Source organism: Ciona robusta, chromosome 14 (assembly GCF_009617815.1).
Source record: "Ciona robusta chromosome 14, ASM961781v2".
NCBI lineage: Eukaryota > Metazoa > Chordata > Ascidiacea > Phlebobranchia > Cionidae > Ciona > Ciona robusta.
The window spans coordinates 5,958,179-5,975,964 of NC_143248.1; the positions used below are offsets into that span (position 1 = coordinate 5,958,179).

A 17,786-nucleotide genomic window follows, 5' to 3' on the forward strand; every position below is an offset into this window, starting at 1 on the left:
GCTTTCCAATAAGTTTGTTAAACAAATTTGCAGGATAAACTATTTCTTGCGTCTTATGGGTTTACAAAACCATACTCGGTCCCCTAAAAGCTCCGAAACACAAATATTTTATAATATGTTTATGTAAATAGTAACTATGCTGTTTCAAGCTTGTGGTTCTTGGAGATTTGGCGGCCGCAAAATTTTCTGATTTTACGTTGTTTTTGTTTAATTTATTCATTTTTAACGTAAATGAAACGGTGAAGAGTTACTATTTAAGTATATATTTATAAAAAAGAATCTTTAAATATGTCGAAAATGGCGATTTTGTTATTTTAGGTGAAAGATTTTTTTTTGCTATAAGGTTAAAGTCAAGTACGTTTCAGTTTTTACCGTTTAAACGTTACTTTTGATCTATTATTTATCTTTTGTGTTATTTTCTAAGCTTTGGACAATAGAATTCGCAATACCTAATTTAATGGATATTATATAAAGGTTCCTTAATTTTCTTTGATTATCTTTATAATGGCAACAGACCAAGATGAAATCTCAGAAGAAAAGCAAGAGAGCATCCTTAAAGAGCTGGTGTGTGGTTTGTATGATTGCTGTAACTTATTCTTTCCACTGCTGTTGTTACTAGGCATAATAATAATTCGAAGCTGATCTTCTGGCATAAAAATTAACTAGATTTCTCTCAATTGCTTTTAATTATATAGAATATAAATTTGTTGTCAATGGATAAAACAAACAATTACATATAATTTATATAAATACAAATACATATAGTTTTCAACTTCATGGCCTTTGCCAATACCTCACAGTTAACTATAGTTGTAAGATGGTAGTTGTTTATACTCTTATATCTTCAGTGCATTTCAAATGGGATCCAGTATTCCCAGTTGGAAGGAAATGGGCCTAATGTCAAAGAATTGGAGATGTTTTTCTCTGGTTACCCATACATGGTTGGTTTGCAACATTTCGTTCATCTCACGACGCTTGTGATCGTCGGCCAGTCAATCAAACTAATCCAGAATCTCCATCATTGCCCAGAACTTAGGGAACTGTGGGCATGTGAATGTGAACTCACTGTGAGTATTTTATGAATGGATACAATAGACTAAACTGTTTAATTTAGGAAATTTTTTCTTTAATAGAAAAGACTTTTTTTTTTTAATTGCACATCATGCTTCAATAGAAAAGTTTTATCTTGAGAAACTGTTTGGAAGAAAAAATCTGCACATGCTTTAAGTTATATATGTATTATATATTCATATATATTAACTTAGAAGTTGTATGGGTGAATTTTTTATGTCCTATTGAATCTACCTACTTCCTAATATTAGTACATGAATATTGCAATGGCAAACTGGTAAGATATCATTCCATCATTGGAACTTTGTTTACAGAAAATCCAAGGCTTGGAGAAAGTAAAGCGATTAAGCAAGTTGATGTTGTATGGAAATAAACTGCACAAGATTGAGAATATATCTCATCTGCATAACCTGGATGTATTGAATTTATCAAGGAATAAAATACAAGAGATTGAGGTGGTTGAACTGTTTAATCATTTAGGTGTTGAATGCTATATAGTAACATACAATATAAAGATAACATTGTAAGTTTTCTTTAGATATTGCAACCCAAACTGTAATATGCACATATGTCTGTTCACTACACAAAAATACCATAGTTGTTATCAGTTAGAAAAAACTTACTAATCACCAAAATTGTATTTTGTTTATAATACTATACATATGTTTACCTCTGTTTGTAGATATATATATATATTATAAACTTGCCATCTTAAATATCCAGGGTATAGACAACTTGAAATGGTTGAAAGAATTAAACCTGGCAGGGAATTCTATCCCACTTATTGGTAAGTTAGTAAGTTGGTTTGGTATATTTTGTGTGAGTGTTAGTTATGGAAACTGAGAGTGTGTTCAACTGTCCCCTACCCCCCTGGATGTCTCCTAACACTTACTTAGGCCAATCTTTGTGTTCAATATTCATATGTGTTTAAATACTAAAGCTACCCGATACCATGAAAAAACTATATATATTTACTTTATAAAACTCATGATCAGACTATACAAAACAAGTTTTTATTATTAAATATATATTATATATATTATATTCAATGTATTGACTCCACCCATCCAGGTACTTCCCTACAATACCTTCACCAACTTCAAATCTTGAATCTTTCCGGCAACAAACTTTCATCTTTTAAAGATCTTACCAACCTTACCAAGCTGCCTAAACTTAATGATCTCAGTCTTAAGGTCAGGATTGTGTATTAATAAATGGAAGCTATATATGTATATATATATATATGGTCAAGTTGATGGAGTTGTAAATTATATAGGCGTAGATATGAGACAAGAGTGAGTGTTACAAGTACCAAGCTGGTCTTTATGTAACACTCACTCTTATCTCATCTAACACTGAGGATGGTGCAGTTTCACTTAATCCACTGTAACCATCCTCAGTGTCCTCATGATAAGACAAGAGTGTTATATACATAATACTATGGGTTGAGTAGAATTAGTTACATTACTAAATGTATGTTTATTCTTTCCAGGATTCCCTTTACCCCAACAACCCTGTATGTCTTCTATGTAATTATTCCACCCATGTATTATATCATTTACCTAACCTTGAAAGATTGGATACATATGATGTTTCCGCTGCTCAAATGAGGGAACTTGCTGAGGTGAGATAATAATTATGTTTCTAATTTGCATGTACTTGCTGTAAACATGATCAGTACGTAAGTCAGATTGACATTGTCTCTAACAAACAGTATAACTTGGGCAAGACACTTAACAGTCATTACCATACAGAAAAACAATCACCCACAAAGTTATAACATACGTGGTAACTCGTAAGCAGGCACGAGGTATATGAAACAGAACACTTGTGTTATAACGACTGTCATTGCCCCGCCAAGTGAGGATAAATAAGTTACATACGTGGTAACTCGTAAGCAGGCACAAGGTGTATGAAACAGAACACCTATGTTTCCCAACTAAACAAATAACTCGTTTACATACATTATTATATCACACCTATATTAACAAATACATTGTTATGTACGTTATATATTATCATTTTCCCCAGGTCACCGTTATGAAAAAGAAGATGTATTACAACATGCGCGTTAAAACTGTGCGTAGAAACCTGACTACTTTGTTGAATCGTTTACAGAAAGAAAAACGATTGTTGTTGCAAATACCTGAAGAAAGGTTGCGTGCGTTTAACTTTGCTCTTAAATCGGTGAGTTGTGTTTCATGTGATAGAACACTTTTATAAATGATTTGTTTATTTCTTGTTGCTTGTTGAATAGAAAATACACTGTTTTTTGTACTCTATTCTATACGGGTGAGATCCTACAGTGAGGTATGCTATGGAACCTGGGATTTAGGCCAGAGTTGGCCTATTACCCCAACATTGTATATACACATTCTATTCTATATGGGTGAGGTCATACAGCTAGGCAAGCCATGGGACCTGGGATTTAAAGTTGGCTCATTCTCCTCAGGATTTGTCTTATAAAACCGATTATAATGAAATCCCAACTAAGTTTAATTGATTTAGATTGAACAACAACAACAAAACGATGAAACTGAAGATTCAAGTTCAGATTCTTCATCACCAAGTCCTGAGATACAGGTTTGTACTTACGCTTGCTGTCAAAACATAAGAGTAAGCATGAGGTGTATACACTCGCCCCACCCTATTAAACCAACCCATCTTCCCCAGAGCGAGGCCAAAGTTGAATTAGCTGCAGGTGAAGCGGCTCCACCTAGTGATGGGAAAGACACGGAGGTTGAACCAAACAAAGCTGATCAATTCAACAACAAGTTGTCTTCACTGCAAGCCAGGATTGAGGCATGGAAGAAAAGAACCCAGGAGTGAGTGGTTAGGGTACGAGGTTCAAGGCTCACTGAAGCAACTATTGGGTAGAATTATAAAACATCCTGGTAATAAATAAAGTACTGTTAGCAGGATGTTTGCTTATCCACACCTTGTAACAGCTCGACTGTGGGCATGGGAGTGGCAACCATGGATAAGTCACTCAAGTTCCCACCCACGAGGATATAAATGACCAAACCAACCAAAAGTCATGTCTGCTTATCCACACACTGCAATAGTTTCAGCAACTCGACTGTGGGCATGGGAGTGGCAACCATGGATAAGTCACTCAAGTTCCCACCCATGAGGACATAATAACTAACCACCCTGTACCCCTTTATACAGAATGGAGACTTACCACAAGCAATCAGTTGATCTCCTTCATCATTTATCGGACACTTCATTCAGGAGGTTAACCATTGAGTTAGAGACAGGAGGAAATGTAAGGTTTGAACAAGGAGCTGCATCTGATGTTTGGTACACCACGTGCCATGACCTTGTCTTGTCAAGGTTCTGTGCGTGGGATTATAGAGTAAGTGACTTTAACATATTAGTAGCTTGTATAAAAAAGAGACTTTTTTGAAGTGAATATTTTTATATACCTCGTGCCAGCTTTCAACCTCTTTTCCTTTGTGGATGATTTTTATGTATGGCTGACAATTTGGACAACCCATTAGTGACCAGGACCACTGGGTTGCAGCAATTGCCGTTAGGTGTCTTGCCCAAAGACGCATACATCCACACTTGTAGCAGCATTGAGGCTTGAACCTGGTAACCTTCAGTTACAACGCAAGCGTTCCCCTGCCTTGTTATAAATAAGGAGAATGTACAAATGCTTAAGATCTACTACATTCCTATAACTTTAACATTACATTGTATCCCAGGCCTACGGTGTAACCGGCATCAAAATGCATGGAATCACCCGTGTTAATAACAGAGTATTAAGAGCAAGGTTTGATGATAAAGTTCATTCTATTGCTGCTGAGGAAAATGGGACTGTACCCAAGTAAGTGTTGGCTGGGTTTATATTGTGAAAATCCTGGGTTTAGGGTGGGGGTCCTGGGTTTACTTGTTTTTTTAATTTGTTATGTAACAGTTCTAAAGCGTTCTAGGTTTACTGCAAATGCTTTTTTAATTTGTAATGTGAAGGTTTTAGGTTGAAGGCTTACTGTAACAAATAAGCTGGTTTTGTAAGATCAGAAAACAAAGCAATTCAATTTAGAATTTATTGCAATCTGGGTTTAATTTGTCTCACAACTACCAGAAAGCCCCCATTATGGTAACTTAATGAGGGCCTGTGATAATGACAGAGAAACTTGTGATTTAGGCCAGGGTTGCCCGTTAAGATTAATTACTAAACTATTTTAACAACTAATTCATAAATCGTTCAGAAACTACAAGAAACTTGTTGATTATTTGTTCTTTGTGTGGAATCCTAAACGACCGAGTTCGAAACAATTGTTTAACAGAATATTGGAGGAAGGGTTTGGGTGCGTGTTGAACAGTGGGGTAAGATGTTCTTCTGGTGGTTTGTATTAGATGTAGAAACTTAGATGTTGGAGTAATTGGCTACTTATGGCCTAAAATCCCATGACATGCTCTACTGCTATAGGACCTTACGCATATAGAATAGAATACATGCCCTGTCAAAATTCTCTAGATATAAAAAGACGAAAGGCCTGGTAAAATGTAATTAAAGATACACATGTGTCGGTATGTTCATTTGATACATATGATGTATATACCCTAATACATATACTCAACATATATATGTATTATGTATATACACACATATATATATATATATTCTGTGTATACTTATACCAACACAAATGCACCACAGCCCTCAAAAGAAGCCGTCCCACTTTCAAACAGTTTGTTTATTTGTGAGAAACCTCGTCTTGAACATTTGATTGACAGCTGTAAAGGTCAAGAGTTCGCCGACCCTTTCCCATTCAGACACGGTGGGTTCGTACTTTTAACTTATTCGTAATGAGGTAATAGACATACATCTTAGGTCTAAGGTGGTCTCATTAAAGGTCTAATACCCTGGTATAGACAATGATATTTTTATGCTATAAACAATACGTTTTCTCTTTCTAATTATAATTATTCCTACAGGCCAAGTCATTGTATCTAAGGTTTACCTTGGTAAGAGCGCACCTGCTCAAGGTAATGCAAAGTAAGTCAACTATCTTTTGTCTATATAACTTTATATAGCTTGTGTATGATGTTTCAAGTTTTATAGAAAGAACTTTTTACGGGATATTATGTGCTAACAGCATCTATCTAACCCCAACCCACTATATGTACTATATGTGTTTTAAATATAGTTCTTACCCAGTCTGTCTGAACAAAGTTTTTCTTTAATATTTATATGTTACAGAATCACATCAGACCGTTATTATAAGACCAACAGCGTATATAAACCTCGCAAGGAAGGAGAGAAGGAGGTTTCACCAATCAGAGGTTGGTTTACTTTGATTAATTTATACAACTTAAATATATGATATATTGTACAAGTTATACACGATATATTATACAAGTTATATATGATATATTACACATCACAGATGATTGTGAATGCAGTACACGACAATGCGAGTGGTTCGTATTCGACCCCGACCTCGTGTTGCCCGAGTATATCATTAACTTTGAATATTTTGGAAAGGTTTGTAATTGTATGATATTTGCATTCATTGTATTAAGACTTGTAATTGTAAGAGTCATAGAATGGAATTTCTTTCATTAAATAAAGTGTCTATAAATTGCTTTAGTCTAGGCTAGATGGTAGCACCCTGGGTGTTGGGGTAATAGACTTACATCCCAGGTCTCAGGTGTGCTTCACTTAAAACCCATATAGAATCAAATCTCCATCATTGAGTGTCTATAAACTACCTCAGTGGGGTCTAGATGGTAGCACCCTGGGTGTTGGGGTAATAGACTTATAGAACTACACCTATAACCTATATATGCCTCACTAAAGATAGCAGAACCTTATTATATGTAGTAACTAATATAAAACCACCACCCACAGAAGCCCGTCTCCCCGTTCCAGTTCCGCGTTGGTGATTGGTTAAACACGGGGGTCGTGGGGTCAACTACCATGGTCTCCACATCCCCACCAAGTGACCACACAAGTTTATTTTCATCGGAAGAAACGAAAGATTCCGAATCGATGTCACTGCCCCCACAAGTCCGACCACGACCGCGACTCGTCTCGCTTTCAGAGGAATTGCTTCTCAAACTTGGAAGAACGATGTCCCTAACACAGATAACGGTGATGACAATATTATTCTTGGAGTGATATAATAGAACATGTATGTTGGGGTAATGAGCAACTCTGGTCTAAATCCCAGGTCCCATGGCATGCCTCACTGTAGGACCTCACCCATATAAAACAAAATGTGCATATACACTGTTGGGGTAATGGGCCAACTCTGGCCTAAATCCTAGGTCCCATGACGTGCCTCACTGTAGGACCTCACCCATATAGAACAGAATATACATATACAATTGTAGAACCCTGGATTTTATAGTAATACATAAACCTACATACCAGGTCCCATATGTTTATCTAATACACACACCCATTGACACCAAATAAATATATTCAATGCTCTAATGACATCATTCCGTTGCAGATATTAAATCTCCATGGCAACGGACTCGGCCGATTAAAAGGAATCAACTCCCTGTCTCAACTGAGACATCTAGTGGTCAGTTTTAACGAGCTGACGAGATTGGAAGACGTAGCTCACATGAGCCACCTAGAGGTCATTGATGCGAGCTTCAATAAAATTAATTCCTTGGAAGGAATGAGGGTGAGGGGTTGGTTAGTATTGTGTGTCTATAATGGGGTTTATGATTGTGCGTGTATGAATGGATTAGTGTCGCTTGTTTGTCTTTGCATAGAGTCGTTATAACACGGGTGTTCTGTTTCATACACCTCGTTCCCGCTTACGAGTTACCCTATATGTAACTTATTTATCCTCTCATGGCGGGGTAACGACAGTTGATATAACACAAGTGTTCTGTTTCATACACCTTGGCCCGCTTACAAGTTACCACGTATGTAACTTATTTATCCTCTCATGGCGGGGTAACGACAGTCGTTATAACACGGGTGTTCTGTTTCATACACCTCGTTCCCGCTTACAAATTACCATGTATGTAACTTATTTATCCTCGCATGGCGGGGCAACGACAGTCGTTATAACACAGGTGTTCTGTTTCATACACCACGTTCCCGCTTACGAGTTACCCTGTATCTAACTTTGTGGGTGATGGTTTTAATGTATGGCTGATTTGGACAACCAATTAGTTTAGTTGTACCTTGCCCAAGGATGCATCTCCACAATGGTAGCTTCAAGTATATTCATTCTATTTTCGACTGGTACCACGCACTCATGTATAAGCTGACCCCTAAAGTTGATTACTGCCTTTCCCTTTATAAACCCACGATACCAACCAGGGGATGACAAAACTTCGAGAATTAAACTTAAGTTGGAACCAGCTAACGAGTCTAAGGGATGACTTGACTGTGTTACGCAAACATTCAACTTCGTTAAACACACTGGACCTCAGGAATAACCCATGGATTAAGGTAGGATGGCTTTGGTTAACTATAATATGTTTATTTATATGTTACGTTTCATTCCATATGGTTTTGACCTCACCTTGCTCATAACTCTTGCTATGTAAGATCTGTTCAGTTAACCATATAATCTAACTTTAGACACAGACTCAGTTAACCATGTAATCTAACTTTAGACACAGACTCAGTTAACCATGTAATCTAACTTTAGATACGGACTCTAAGTTTAAACTTTACATTTTGAGATTCAATTATGTGTTGCCTTTTTTTTGTAAAATATTTATCTCGTTAAATATTTCAACGAAGTCAAACATACACGTAAATGGCGTAATTCAGTATTTATTGATCATCAAAATCAGTTAATTTAAATTCAATCTGATAATCTGATTGGTCGATTTGAAGGCGGAGTTTTTCTTCCTCCGCGTGATTGGTCGGTTAAAATCGTTGACTTTGTTGAACGGAACGCAAGTCACGGAAAGCGACGCTGCTGCTGCTTTGAGACTAGTGGCTGGGACACGGATATCACAGGTAATATATTATTTCTATGAAACTACGTTTATTGGACCAATGGCATAATGGTTAGAACGGGCTAAAGGTCACCGGGTTTGATGCTCGATGCTGCTACCATTGTGGGCGTATGCGATTTTGGACAGAATATTTTCTTCTTCATGTACATTTAAAATAATCAACACATACTAACGCTTTGTATTTTAACTTCATTATTTCTGCAAATGTGGAAAAGAAAATCTAAGAAAAATATTCATTCTGATGTCATAATACATTAACTGTTCCCTTTCAATCCACCAGACAACGCTTGCTGCTCATTCACGCACCGACTCCGATATTCCAAACAGTCTAAGCCTTCAATCTCAAGCACAAATATTAACCCAACTTAGCAAGAATAAACCTGACATGAAGGACCCTGGGTGGATGGCTAAGGTATTTAAGTATGAAAGTTGTTTATGAAATCACTTTATATATATATGCTGTCTGGTGTATTATTTGAGGGTGGCTAAGGTACAGGCACTGTGTTGTCTATATGTTTGTGTTGGTGTGGATAAGTCTGCTTATGTAGTGTGTGACTGTGGTCATTAGGGCTAGATACTGCTACTTCTAGTAGAAATTGGGGGGTAAGTGAGGGAGGGCATATTGCTTTGTGTAGCATGGGAACAATTTTCAAAATGGTTTATGACTTATGCTATATATTTGCGCATGCGACAAACACATTTCTGTTTAAATTAATTGCTGTTTTTCACATTGAATCTGTAGAGACATAATACCTTGTTATTCAACTGTGAAAAAGATCTTCTGGCATTTGTTTGTTTTAATCTTAAAGAACCAATGTTTCGATTGTCAGATTTATAGACCAGACAGTGATATCATAGACATCCAGTTTACCCACGTTAATTGCTCTCAGGTCACTGTTTTAAACCTTGATGGTCAATTTATTGGCAAGCTTGTTGGCCTTGAAAGGTTGGAGAATCTTTGCTGGGCTTCATTTGATCGGAACTGTGTGACAAAGTTGGAGGGAATTGAATGTTGTACCAAACTGGAGGAGTTGTCACTGCAGGATAACTGTATTTATAAGTTAGATGGTACGTTATATATTGGTGTTTGGATATAAAATACTAAAACACTAATATAATGTGGAAAAACACTAATATAATACACCTCATGCCTGCTTACAAGTTACCACGTATGTAACTTTGTGGGTGATTGTTTTTTGTGTCTGACAATTTGAAGCAATTATGGTTAAGTGTCTTGTCCAAGGATGCATGCGCCCATAATGGTAGCAGCATAGAGCCTTGAACCCCTCCTGGTTATGTGGCAACCTCAAATCATTTGTTTCACAATAACATTACTTTACCACAATACAGGTTTATCAAAGTTAACCAAGCTACGACATCTAGACCTCACAAGCAACTATTTATCTTCGGTGGAAAATGTTGGGTTCGAGAAACTTTCATCCTTGCTTTTCCTTTCATTGGAAAACAACAGGTTTTAATAACTTAAAGTTGTGCTGAATTTGTGTACTATTCCAAATTTAAAATAACCTAATTATGTTTTATTTTACCTCTAGTAACCTTATAATGGCTTGTCTTATGCCAGATGAAGGGTTGGCGCATTACATTGTATGTTTTTTACCGATGAACTATTTCTTATATAACTTCAAGATTACAAATTACCGTTGCATTAAATATTGGTTTTGTATTTCAGGTTGACTTCATTCAAAGGTTTGTCGGGCGCTGGTTCACTGGTGGAACTTTATATCGGAAACAATAGAGTTTCAAATATTAGAGAAGTCTTTCAGCTAAAAGTAAGTTAGTCATGCTCACTGTTAAGTAGCTGAATTTAAACACAACAACACAATACCAGTTACCACAGATTATGTTGTTACAGCTTATGCACAATAATTTAGTAGCATATTTAAACCCAACACCACAAACCAACTTATTCCAGACCCTCCCATCCCTTGTTATCCTTGACTTATATGGCAACCCTGTAGCGCAATCCGACAACTACAGGCTGTTTATCATCTACCATCTGCAAGCATTGAAAGCTTTGGACGGGAACGCCATCGAGAACTCAGAGGAAGGGAACGCTAAGGATGCTTTTGGGGGGAGGTGTGTGATGTCATAATGGGGTGTGATGTCATAATGGGGAGTAAAAGTTATTACTATTTTGGAATCGGCGTAAAATAGTTTTTATAACCTGGATTTTATTCTATATGGTTGAGGTCTCCTTGGACCATGGTTGCCCCATTACCTAAACCCAGAAAGAATCATAGTTTACAGTGATGTCACAAAGCTCTTTATACCACAACAAACATTGTCATTATCAGGCTCACAAACGATTTTGTTGCTGAAAGAATCGGGCACGCAAACTTTCAAGACATTCGAGAGATTGATTTCCCAAATTGTTCGGTTCGAACGGTTGATATCGGGAGTGGGGAGGTGTTTAAGAATCTTAGAAGGTGAGGGTTGGCAAGGGGGTTTGTTGAAGGGCAGTTGTATATTATAGTATCTGCTATTGGGGAAGTATTCACAGTGTAACCCATGTACCCTAGTTCTAGTTGTTTTATTGGTGCGGTGATTAGAGCTCTGTAGTCTAGAGTATACAGAGTTCAAGGCTCATCGCTGCTACCGTTGTGAGTGTGCGTGTCCTTGGGCAAGACACTTAACGACAATTGCTTCAACCCAGTGGTCACTAATTGTTTAATGGGTTGGATTGATTTTAATTTAGAAAGTTTTCTATGTGGGAAACGACTGTCATTTTGTTGATTTTTCCTTTTTTTCGAGCAAGCTATTGTTTTGACATAACCACCATTATTACATCACAGTGTGAACCTTGAGCACAATAGTTTAACTTCATTCAGTGGTTTGATCCATTTACGTCATGTTCGTGTGTTGTGTTTAAATCACAACCATATCGAGTCTGTTCTTCCAAGGCCAAGGAACCATAAGCAGCAACAGGTAACTTGTGGTGGGTGTACTAATCTATATTTTGTTCTATATGGTTGAGGTCCCACAGTGAGGCATGTCATGTAACCTTGGATTTATGCCAGCTCATTACACCAATACCTAATGTGTTAGAAATCAACTAAGCCCAGCAATAAGCATGAGTTGTATGAATACACCATGTACGTCTTATTCGTAAGCCACCACTTACACACAATGACCATAACACCCAACATTATAGATCCGATCCCAATACGCGGTAAGTCACCAAGTAGGGGTTGAAGTTATGGCACAAGAAACCCTCACGCCAGTCATGGAAAGTTTAGAAGTGTTGCACATCGGGTATAACCGAATAAATAACATGGCAGCACTGCAGTTGGGGAGGCTGGTCAACCTGAAGGCTCTGTTTGTGCAAGGTGGGTGTTGGGATTATTTAGGGCGAAATATTGTTCTATTCCATATCATTACTCATGGTTATTTAACATTTTAAGACAAGAGATCTTTTTCTAAAATACATTATAGCTTAAAGCAACAAATAATATTATATAAATGTAACTTACTTCATCCTCGCGAGGCCGGAAAACAACAGTCAACAGTAAACATATTGGTACGCAATAAGATACACTTTTAACCTTATCTGCTTGTAGTGACAACGGTAAATATTCCCAGGTAATGAGATATCAAGGATAGAAGGTTTGGAAGGCTTGCATGAACTGAGGGAACTTGTGTTGGATCGGAACAAAGTAAAAGCTATCAATGAAAACTCGTTTGTTAGTCAGTGGAATTTACTGGTGGGTGTTGGTTGCATTGTGTGTTGTTTGTGGGTTTAAGTGGTTACTCCTATAAGAATACCTGTATATTTGCGTTTTTTTTTTTAAGAATATATAGTGTACAACCATTGTGGGAGTATGTGTACTTGGGCAAGATGCTTAACAGCAATTGCTCCAATCCAGTGGTCACTAATAGGTTGTCTAAATTGTCAACCATACAGAAAAACCCACTCACCCACAAAGTTACATACGTGGTAACTTGTAAGCGGGCACGAGGTGTATGAAACAGATCACCGGTGTTATAACGACTGCCTTTGCCCCCCATGCGAGGATAAATAAGTTACATACGTGGTAACTCGTAAGCGGACAGGAGGTGTATGAAACAGAACACCCGTGTTATAACGACTGTTGTTGCCCCGCCATGCGGGGTTAAACAAGTTACATTCATAACATGTCATATTAAGTACTCAAGTTGGGCAAAACAATCCACCAGTAAACAATCGTTGCTTAATGATTGCAGGAACTTCATGTGGAAGAAAACAGGTTGAGGGACTTAAGTAATTTGCATCATCTGGAAAATCTACAAAGATTTTACCTCGGGATGAATAGAATACAGGTTCGTGACAATGTTATGACTTTGGGTTAGTGTTGGGGTGATGAGCCAACTCTGGTCTAAAGAGGTTGTGTCTCATTATATAACCTCACCGATATAGAATCAGGAATGCAATATACTTTGGCTCTTCTTGTTTGTATAGACACCGAACAGCAACGTAAAATCTGGGGTGACATTGTTAAAATACAGTTACACTCATAGTTGTCAAACATAGGGAACCTCATTGATTAATGTGGTGAATGCAATATACTTTGGCTCTGCTTGATTGTATAGACACCTAACAGCAGGGTAAAATCTGGGTGACATTGTTAAAATACAGTTACACTCATAGTTGTCAAACATAGGGAACCTCATTGATTAATGTGGTGAATGCAATATACTTTGGCTCTGCTTGTTTGTAGACACCTAACAGCAGGGTAAAATCTGGGGTGACATTGTTTAAATACAGTTACACTCATAGTTGTCAAACATAGGGAACCTCATTGAATAATGTGGTGAATGCAATATACTTTGGCTCTTCTTGTTTGTATAGACACCTAACAGCAGGGTAAAATCTGGGGTGACATTGTTAAAATACAGTTACACTCATAGTTGTCAAACATAGAGAACCTCATTGATTAATGTGGTGAATGCAATATACTTTGGCTCTGTTTGTTTGTATAGACACCTAACAGCAGGGTAAAATCTGGGGTGACATTGTTAAAATACAGTTACACTCATAGTTGTCAAACATAGGGAACCTCATTGATTAATGTGGTTAATGCAATATACTTTGGCTCTGCTTGTTTGTATAGACACCTAACAGCAGGGTAAAATCTGGGGTGACATTGTTAAAATACAGTTACACTCATAGTTGTCAAACATAGGGAACCTCATTGATTAATGTGGTGAATGCAATATACTTTGGCTCTGCTTGTTTGTAGACACCTAACAGCAGGGTAAAATCTGGGGTGACATTGTTAAAATACAGTTACACTCATAGTTGTCAAACATAGGGAACCTCATTGATTAATGTGGTGAATGCAATATACTTTGGCTCTGTTTGTTTGTAGACACCTAACAGCAGGGTAAAATCTGATTTATGAAACAAGGTTCTAAAACATATATTGCCACCCATGTAACAAAAGTAGGTGTTACATGACATACCAGACACCCCTCATATTCCGCCTATGCGTCTATGATAACATGGGGAGTAAAAAACTGTCACTGCTTTTTAAAACCTAACCCTCACAGAATAAAATACATTTTATTCAAGCTGTCCTTGTATGTTCCCCCCCACAGGATATGATGGAATTAGAGAAACTTGAAACGCTCCCTAACCTACTCGAGGTATCAGTGATTGGTAACGCTGTGTCACGCAGGTTGTTGCATCGCCCAATGTTGGTGTTTCAACAACCTAACTTACAAACCATTGATGGGATACCAGTAACTCCTGAAGAAAGAACCAAAGCTGAGTTATATTTCATGGATCAGAAGGTAAGTGGGCCTAGTTCAGTTATGTGGGCCTGCTATGTTTTATATCAGACATCCCTCCATTATTTGTATTCTTTATTCTTTTGCTGAATGAAATTCTTTATTTCGATTCCGTAGCTCAATGGTTAGGCGTTTCCATCGCAACCAAAGGATACAGGGTTCAATGCTCAACACTGGTAGGCAAATGTTTCCTACACAAGACAATTAACAGACACCGCTGCAACCCAGTGGAATACATGTAGTTTCATTGAATATTAATTAAAAGCATAAAATTCTATTGGAAGACACCATAATGTTTAAAGTTTCTGAATTTAGATTAAACTTTTGTGGTTGGTTTGTTCTCACTAACCTTTCCACCATTACTTGCAGCCTGTAGTCGCTGAATCCATCTTACCCGGAATCACCCCGCACAACAGAGCTGGCCCCATTAAAGTGACGCATATGTCCATCGGTAATGAAAGACATGCTGTACCTTACGCCCCCGGTCATGATGATGATGGTTATACAAGAGGTTTGTACACAACTATTTCTGTGTTAACATTATTATCAATATAGCGAGGGTGTATTAATGGTTGTTAATGGAATATACAGCGTAGAAAGCTATGGGAAGCCACATTTTAGCCAGAGTTGGTCCATTACTCCAACACCAAGGCTGCTACAATCCATGAGTGAACACTGGGTTAAAGCAATTGTGGTAAATTTCTTGCCAAAAGAGATATACACCCACATTAATAGCAGCATTGAGCCTTGAACCCATATCTATATCATTCTACTTCCACCTCTTAACAGGCAAACGAAACCAAGGTCGTGACAAATCCACCCACCATTCAATGACGCATGGTGCGTTGTATAACCAGCTTGCTGGCATCAAGTACAACCAACAACAACAAAGCAATACTAGACCATACGGGCAACAACAATCACCTAATAATAGGTTGGTAGGGGGTGTAACACGGTTATTGACTCCAATTAATTCTTGCTTACTTGGTAGCTTATGAGTTACATATATCTGTTTGCTTGTGTACGGTTACCATGTATGTAACTTTGTGGGTGTATGTGTGGCTGACAATTTAGAAAACCCATTGGTGACCACTTTGGAGCAATTGCTGTTAAGTGTCTTGCCCAAGGACACATACGCCCACAACTCAGTAAGTAAACCTAACGAAATAAAAGTTCATCAAATAATTCTCTATTTTTTCCTTCAAGAAACGTTGGAAGCGCAAATCGATACAGATGAGGTTTATGACATCACTAATACTACTGTGACATCATCATTTCAACTGTGACATCACTTTCTTCACAATGACATTATCAAGTATGACATCACACACACGATTGTCGTCAACAAAGCACGAATTTCGTTTTTATCTAAAATAGAAACTTTTGCAGGGTGTTCTTTAACAACTGTTACGTCATAGAAGATTCTGTGACATGACATTTTCATTTTTTCTAAATGTTCCAAACTAAAATCTTTTTGTTTTATTTTTGTCCCATATTTTTGTCCCATATTTTTTTAAAAATCCTATATTTTGTGAAATACATCTAACATTTTTACTTTAGTAGAATAACATCAATGTTCCTGTTTGCAAAGTTCTACCTAATGCAACCCAACGACACAGAAAGGAGAATTTATATTTGAAGTCATTACAGAGCCAAATACCAATTTAAATTAATTTTCAACAACCGCTAGATGGTGATAAAGAGCTTATCGAAGTTGTAACATAATTAGCAATCTATGCCACCTGTCATGGGTTGATCCACCAACCCCCCCACTCCAAAGTTTTGTTAGTTTAGCCACGTGACATGAAGTGGTGTTTCGAGATTATGAGACGAAGTTAAACAAAGCTGAGAGGTGCTTGTGACGTCATAAATGCGAAAGTAACGGTAGCTTTTAGAATAGAAGTTATTTCGACGCGAAAAGTCGAAAGTTGGTGTTTGGTGAGCAGAGCTTCCTAATCTGTGGAATATATTGGAAAGCTTGGATTGTATGGTTGGGTTCGATTTGTTGGAATAATTTATTATTGTCATTCTATTTTATATGGGTGAGGTTCTATAGAAGTGGCCTGCGATTTACACCAGAGTTGGTTCATTAATTCAACAACCCGTGTCGTTTCTATTCTACAAGGGTTTGAAATGCCAAGGGGCGGGAAATTAGGGCCAGAGTTGGAATATTACCACAAACAAAAAACATTTTGTTTAAAACTTAGGGTTCGTTTTAAATTGTATTAAAAGTATGCGCATACGATTGAATATGGTTGAAGACACAGATGCTTTGTTTCAATCAAAACATTAAACTGATGAAAGTTTTATTAATTTTCGTGGTTGCTTTTGCACCACCGTTTGTTTTCTTGCATTCCTTGTACTTTTTGCGCGTTTCCAGCTGTTCAACCTAGGGCGTGGGTTCTGCCTTCAGCTAGCGATGCCGAGGCGAGTCTTGATTACGGCGATTACTTCAGTGTAGTTTATGAGTTTAGTATTGAGTTTTGTAGCGTTATAGGGTCTTACTATTGTTTATGAAGTGAGAATTCAAGCAGAATAGCGATGTATAGCTAATACATGCAGATTGTGTTTAACGAGCGTGTAATAAAGTGAACGGTAATGCTTATCACAGCATAGTTGGGTGGGGTAAGATGGGACAACTTTAACGCATAACATCCAGACATCCTGATCGTGTTTTAAACAATTAACAACGGTCTATGGAAGTCGTGAGGATACGGTTTTATATTTCTTTGAATTTTCTTTGTTTACTACTAAATTGGAAGTGAAATTAAAATAAAAAGTGTTCCATCTTTCCCCGCCCTATAGTACTGTGGGCAATTACCATAATTTACAGAAATGTATAACCGCATCTTCACGTTCAAAACATGATTAGGAAATATGAGATTTGGGTGATGGGGTATCCGTCTTGCCCAACACACTATAATTATGCTTACATTATTGTAGGCCTATGTAGGAGGGTGGGGGGAGATGGGACACCT

General features: G+C 37.4%; 1 protein-coding gene across 1 annotated transcript; it reads left to right on the top strand.

Annotated features, from left to right (window-relative positions):
- The first annotated feature begins 132 nt into the window (after window positions 1–132).
- LOC149725414 (leucine-rich repeat-containing protein 9-like) lies at window positions 133–16,376 on the top strand. The gene is made up of 34 exons (XM_089892457.1): window positions 133–564; window positions 849–1,067; window positions 1,386–1,526; window positions 1,795–1,858; window positions 2,143–2,264; window positions 2,564–2,695; window positions 3,103–3,258; window positions 3,580–3,654; window positions 3,745–3,896; window positions 4,243–4,429; window positions 4,782–4,903; window positions 5,289–5,406; window positions 5,741–5,861; window positions 6,019–6,079; window positions 6,284–6,366; window positions 6,471–6,568; window positions 6,935–7,177; window positions 7,542–7,721; window positions 8,372–8,503; window positions 8,897–9,022; window positions 9,302–9,433; window positions 9,912–10,089; window positions 10,372–10,492; window positions 10,712–10,811; window positions 10,955–11,118; window positions 11,337–11,468; window positions 11,835–11,967; window positions 12,194–12,368; window positions 12,622–12,743; window positions 13,243–13,338; window positions 14,617–14,811; window positions 15,178–15,319; window positions 15,598–15,742; window positions 16,015–16,376. Exons 1-34 carry the CDS (start codon window positions 505–507, stop codon window positions 16,043–16,045), a joined length of 4,458 nt encoding a protein of 1,485 aa, XP_089748583.1. The 5' UTR covers window positions 133–504; the 3' UTR covers window positions 16,046–16,376.
- Window positions 16,377–17,786: the final 1,410 nt, after the last annotated feature.

Coding starts and splice junctions, on each gene's coding strand:
- LOC149725414 (XM_089892457.1), top strand. CDS start 505: ATGGCAACAGACCAAGATGAAATCTCAGAAGAAAAGCAAGAGAGCATC. Junction 3,655..3,744: donor CACCAAGTCCTGAGATACAG/GTTTGTACTTAC, acceptor CATCTTCCCCAG/AGCGAGGCCAAAGTTGAATT. Junction 4,430..4,781: donor TCTGTGCGTGGGATTATAGA/GTAAGTGACTTT, acceptor ATTGTATCCCAG/GCCTACGGTGTAACCGGCAT.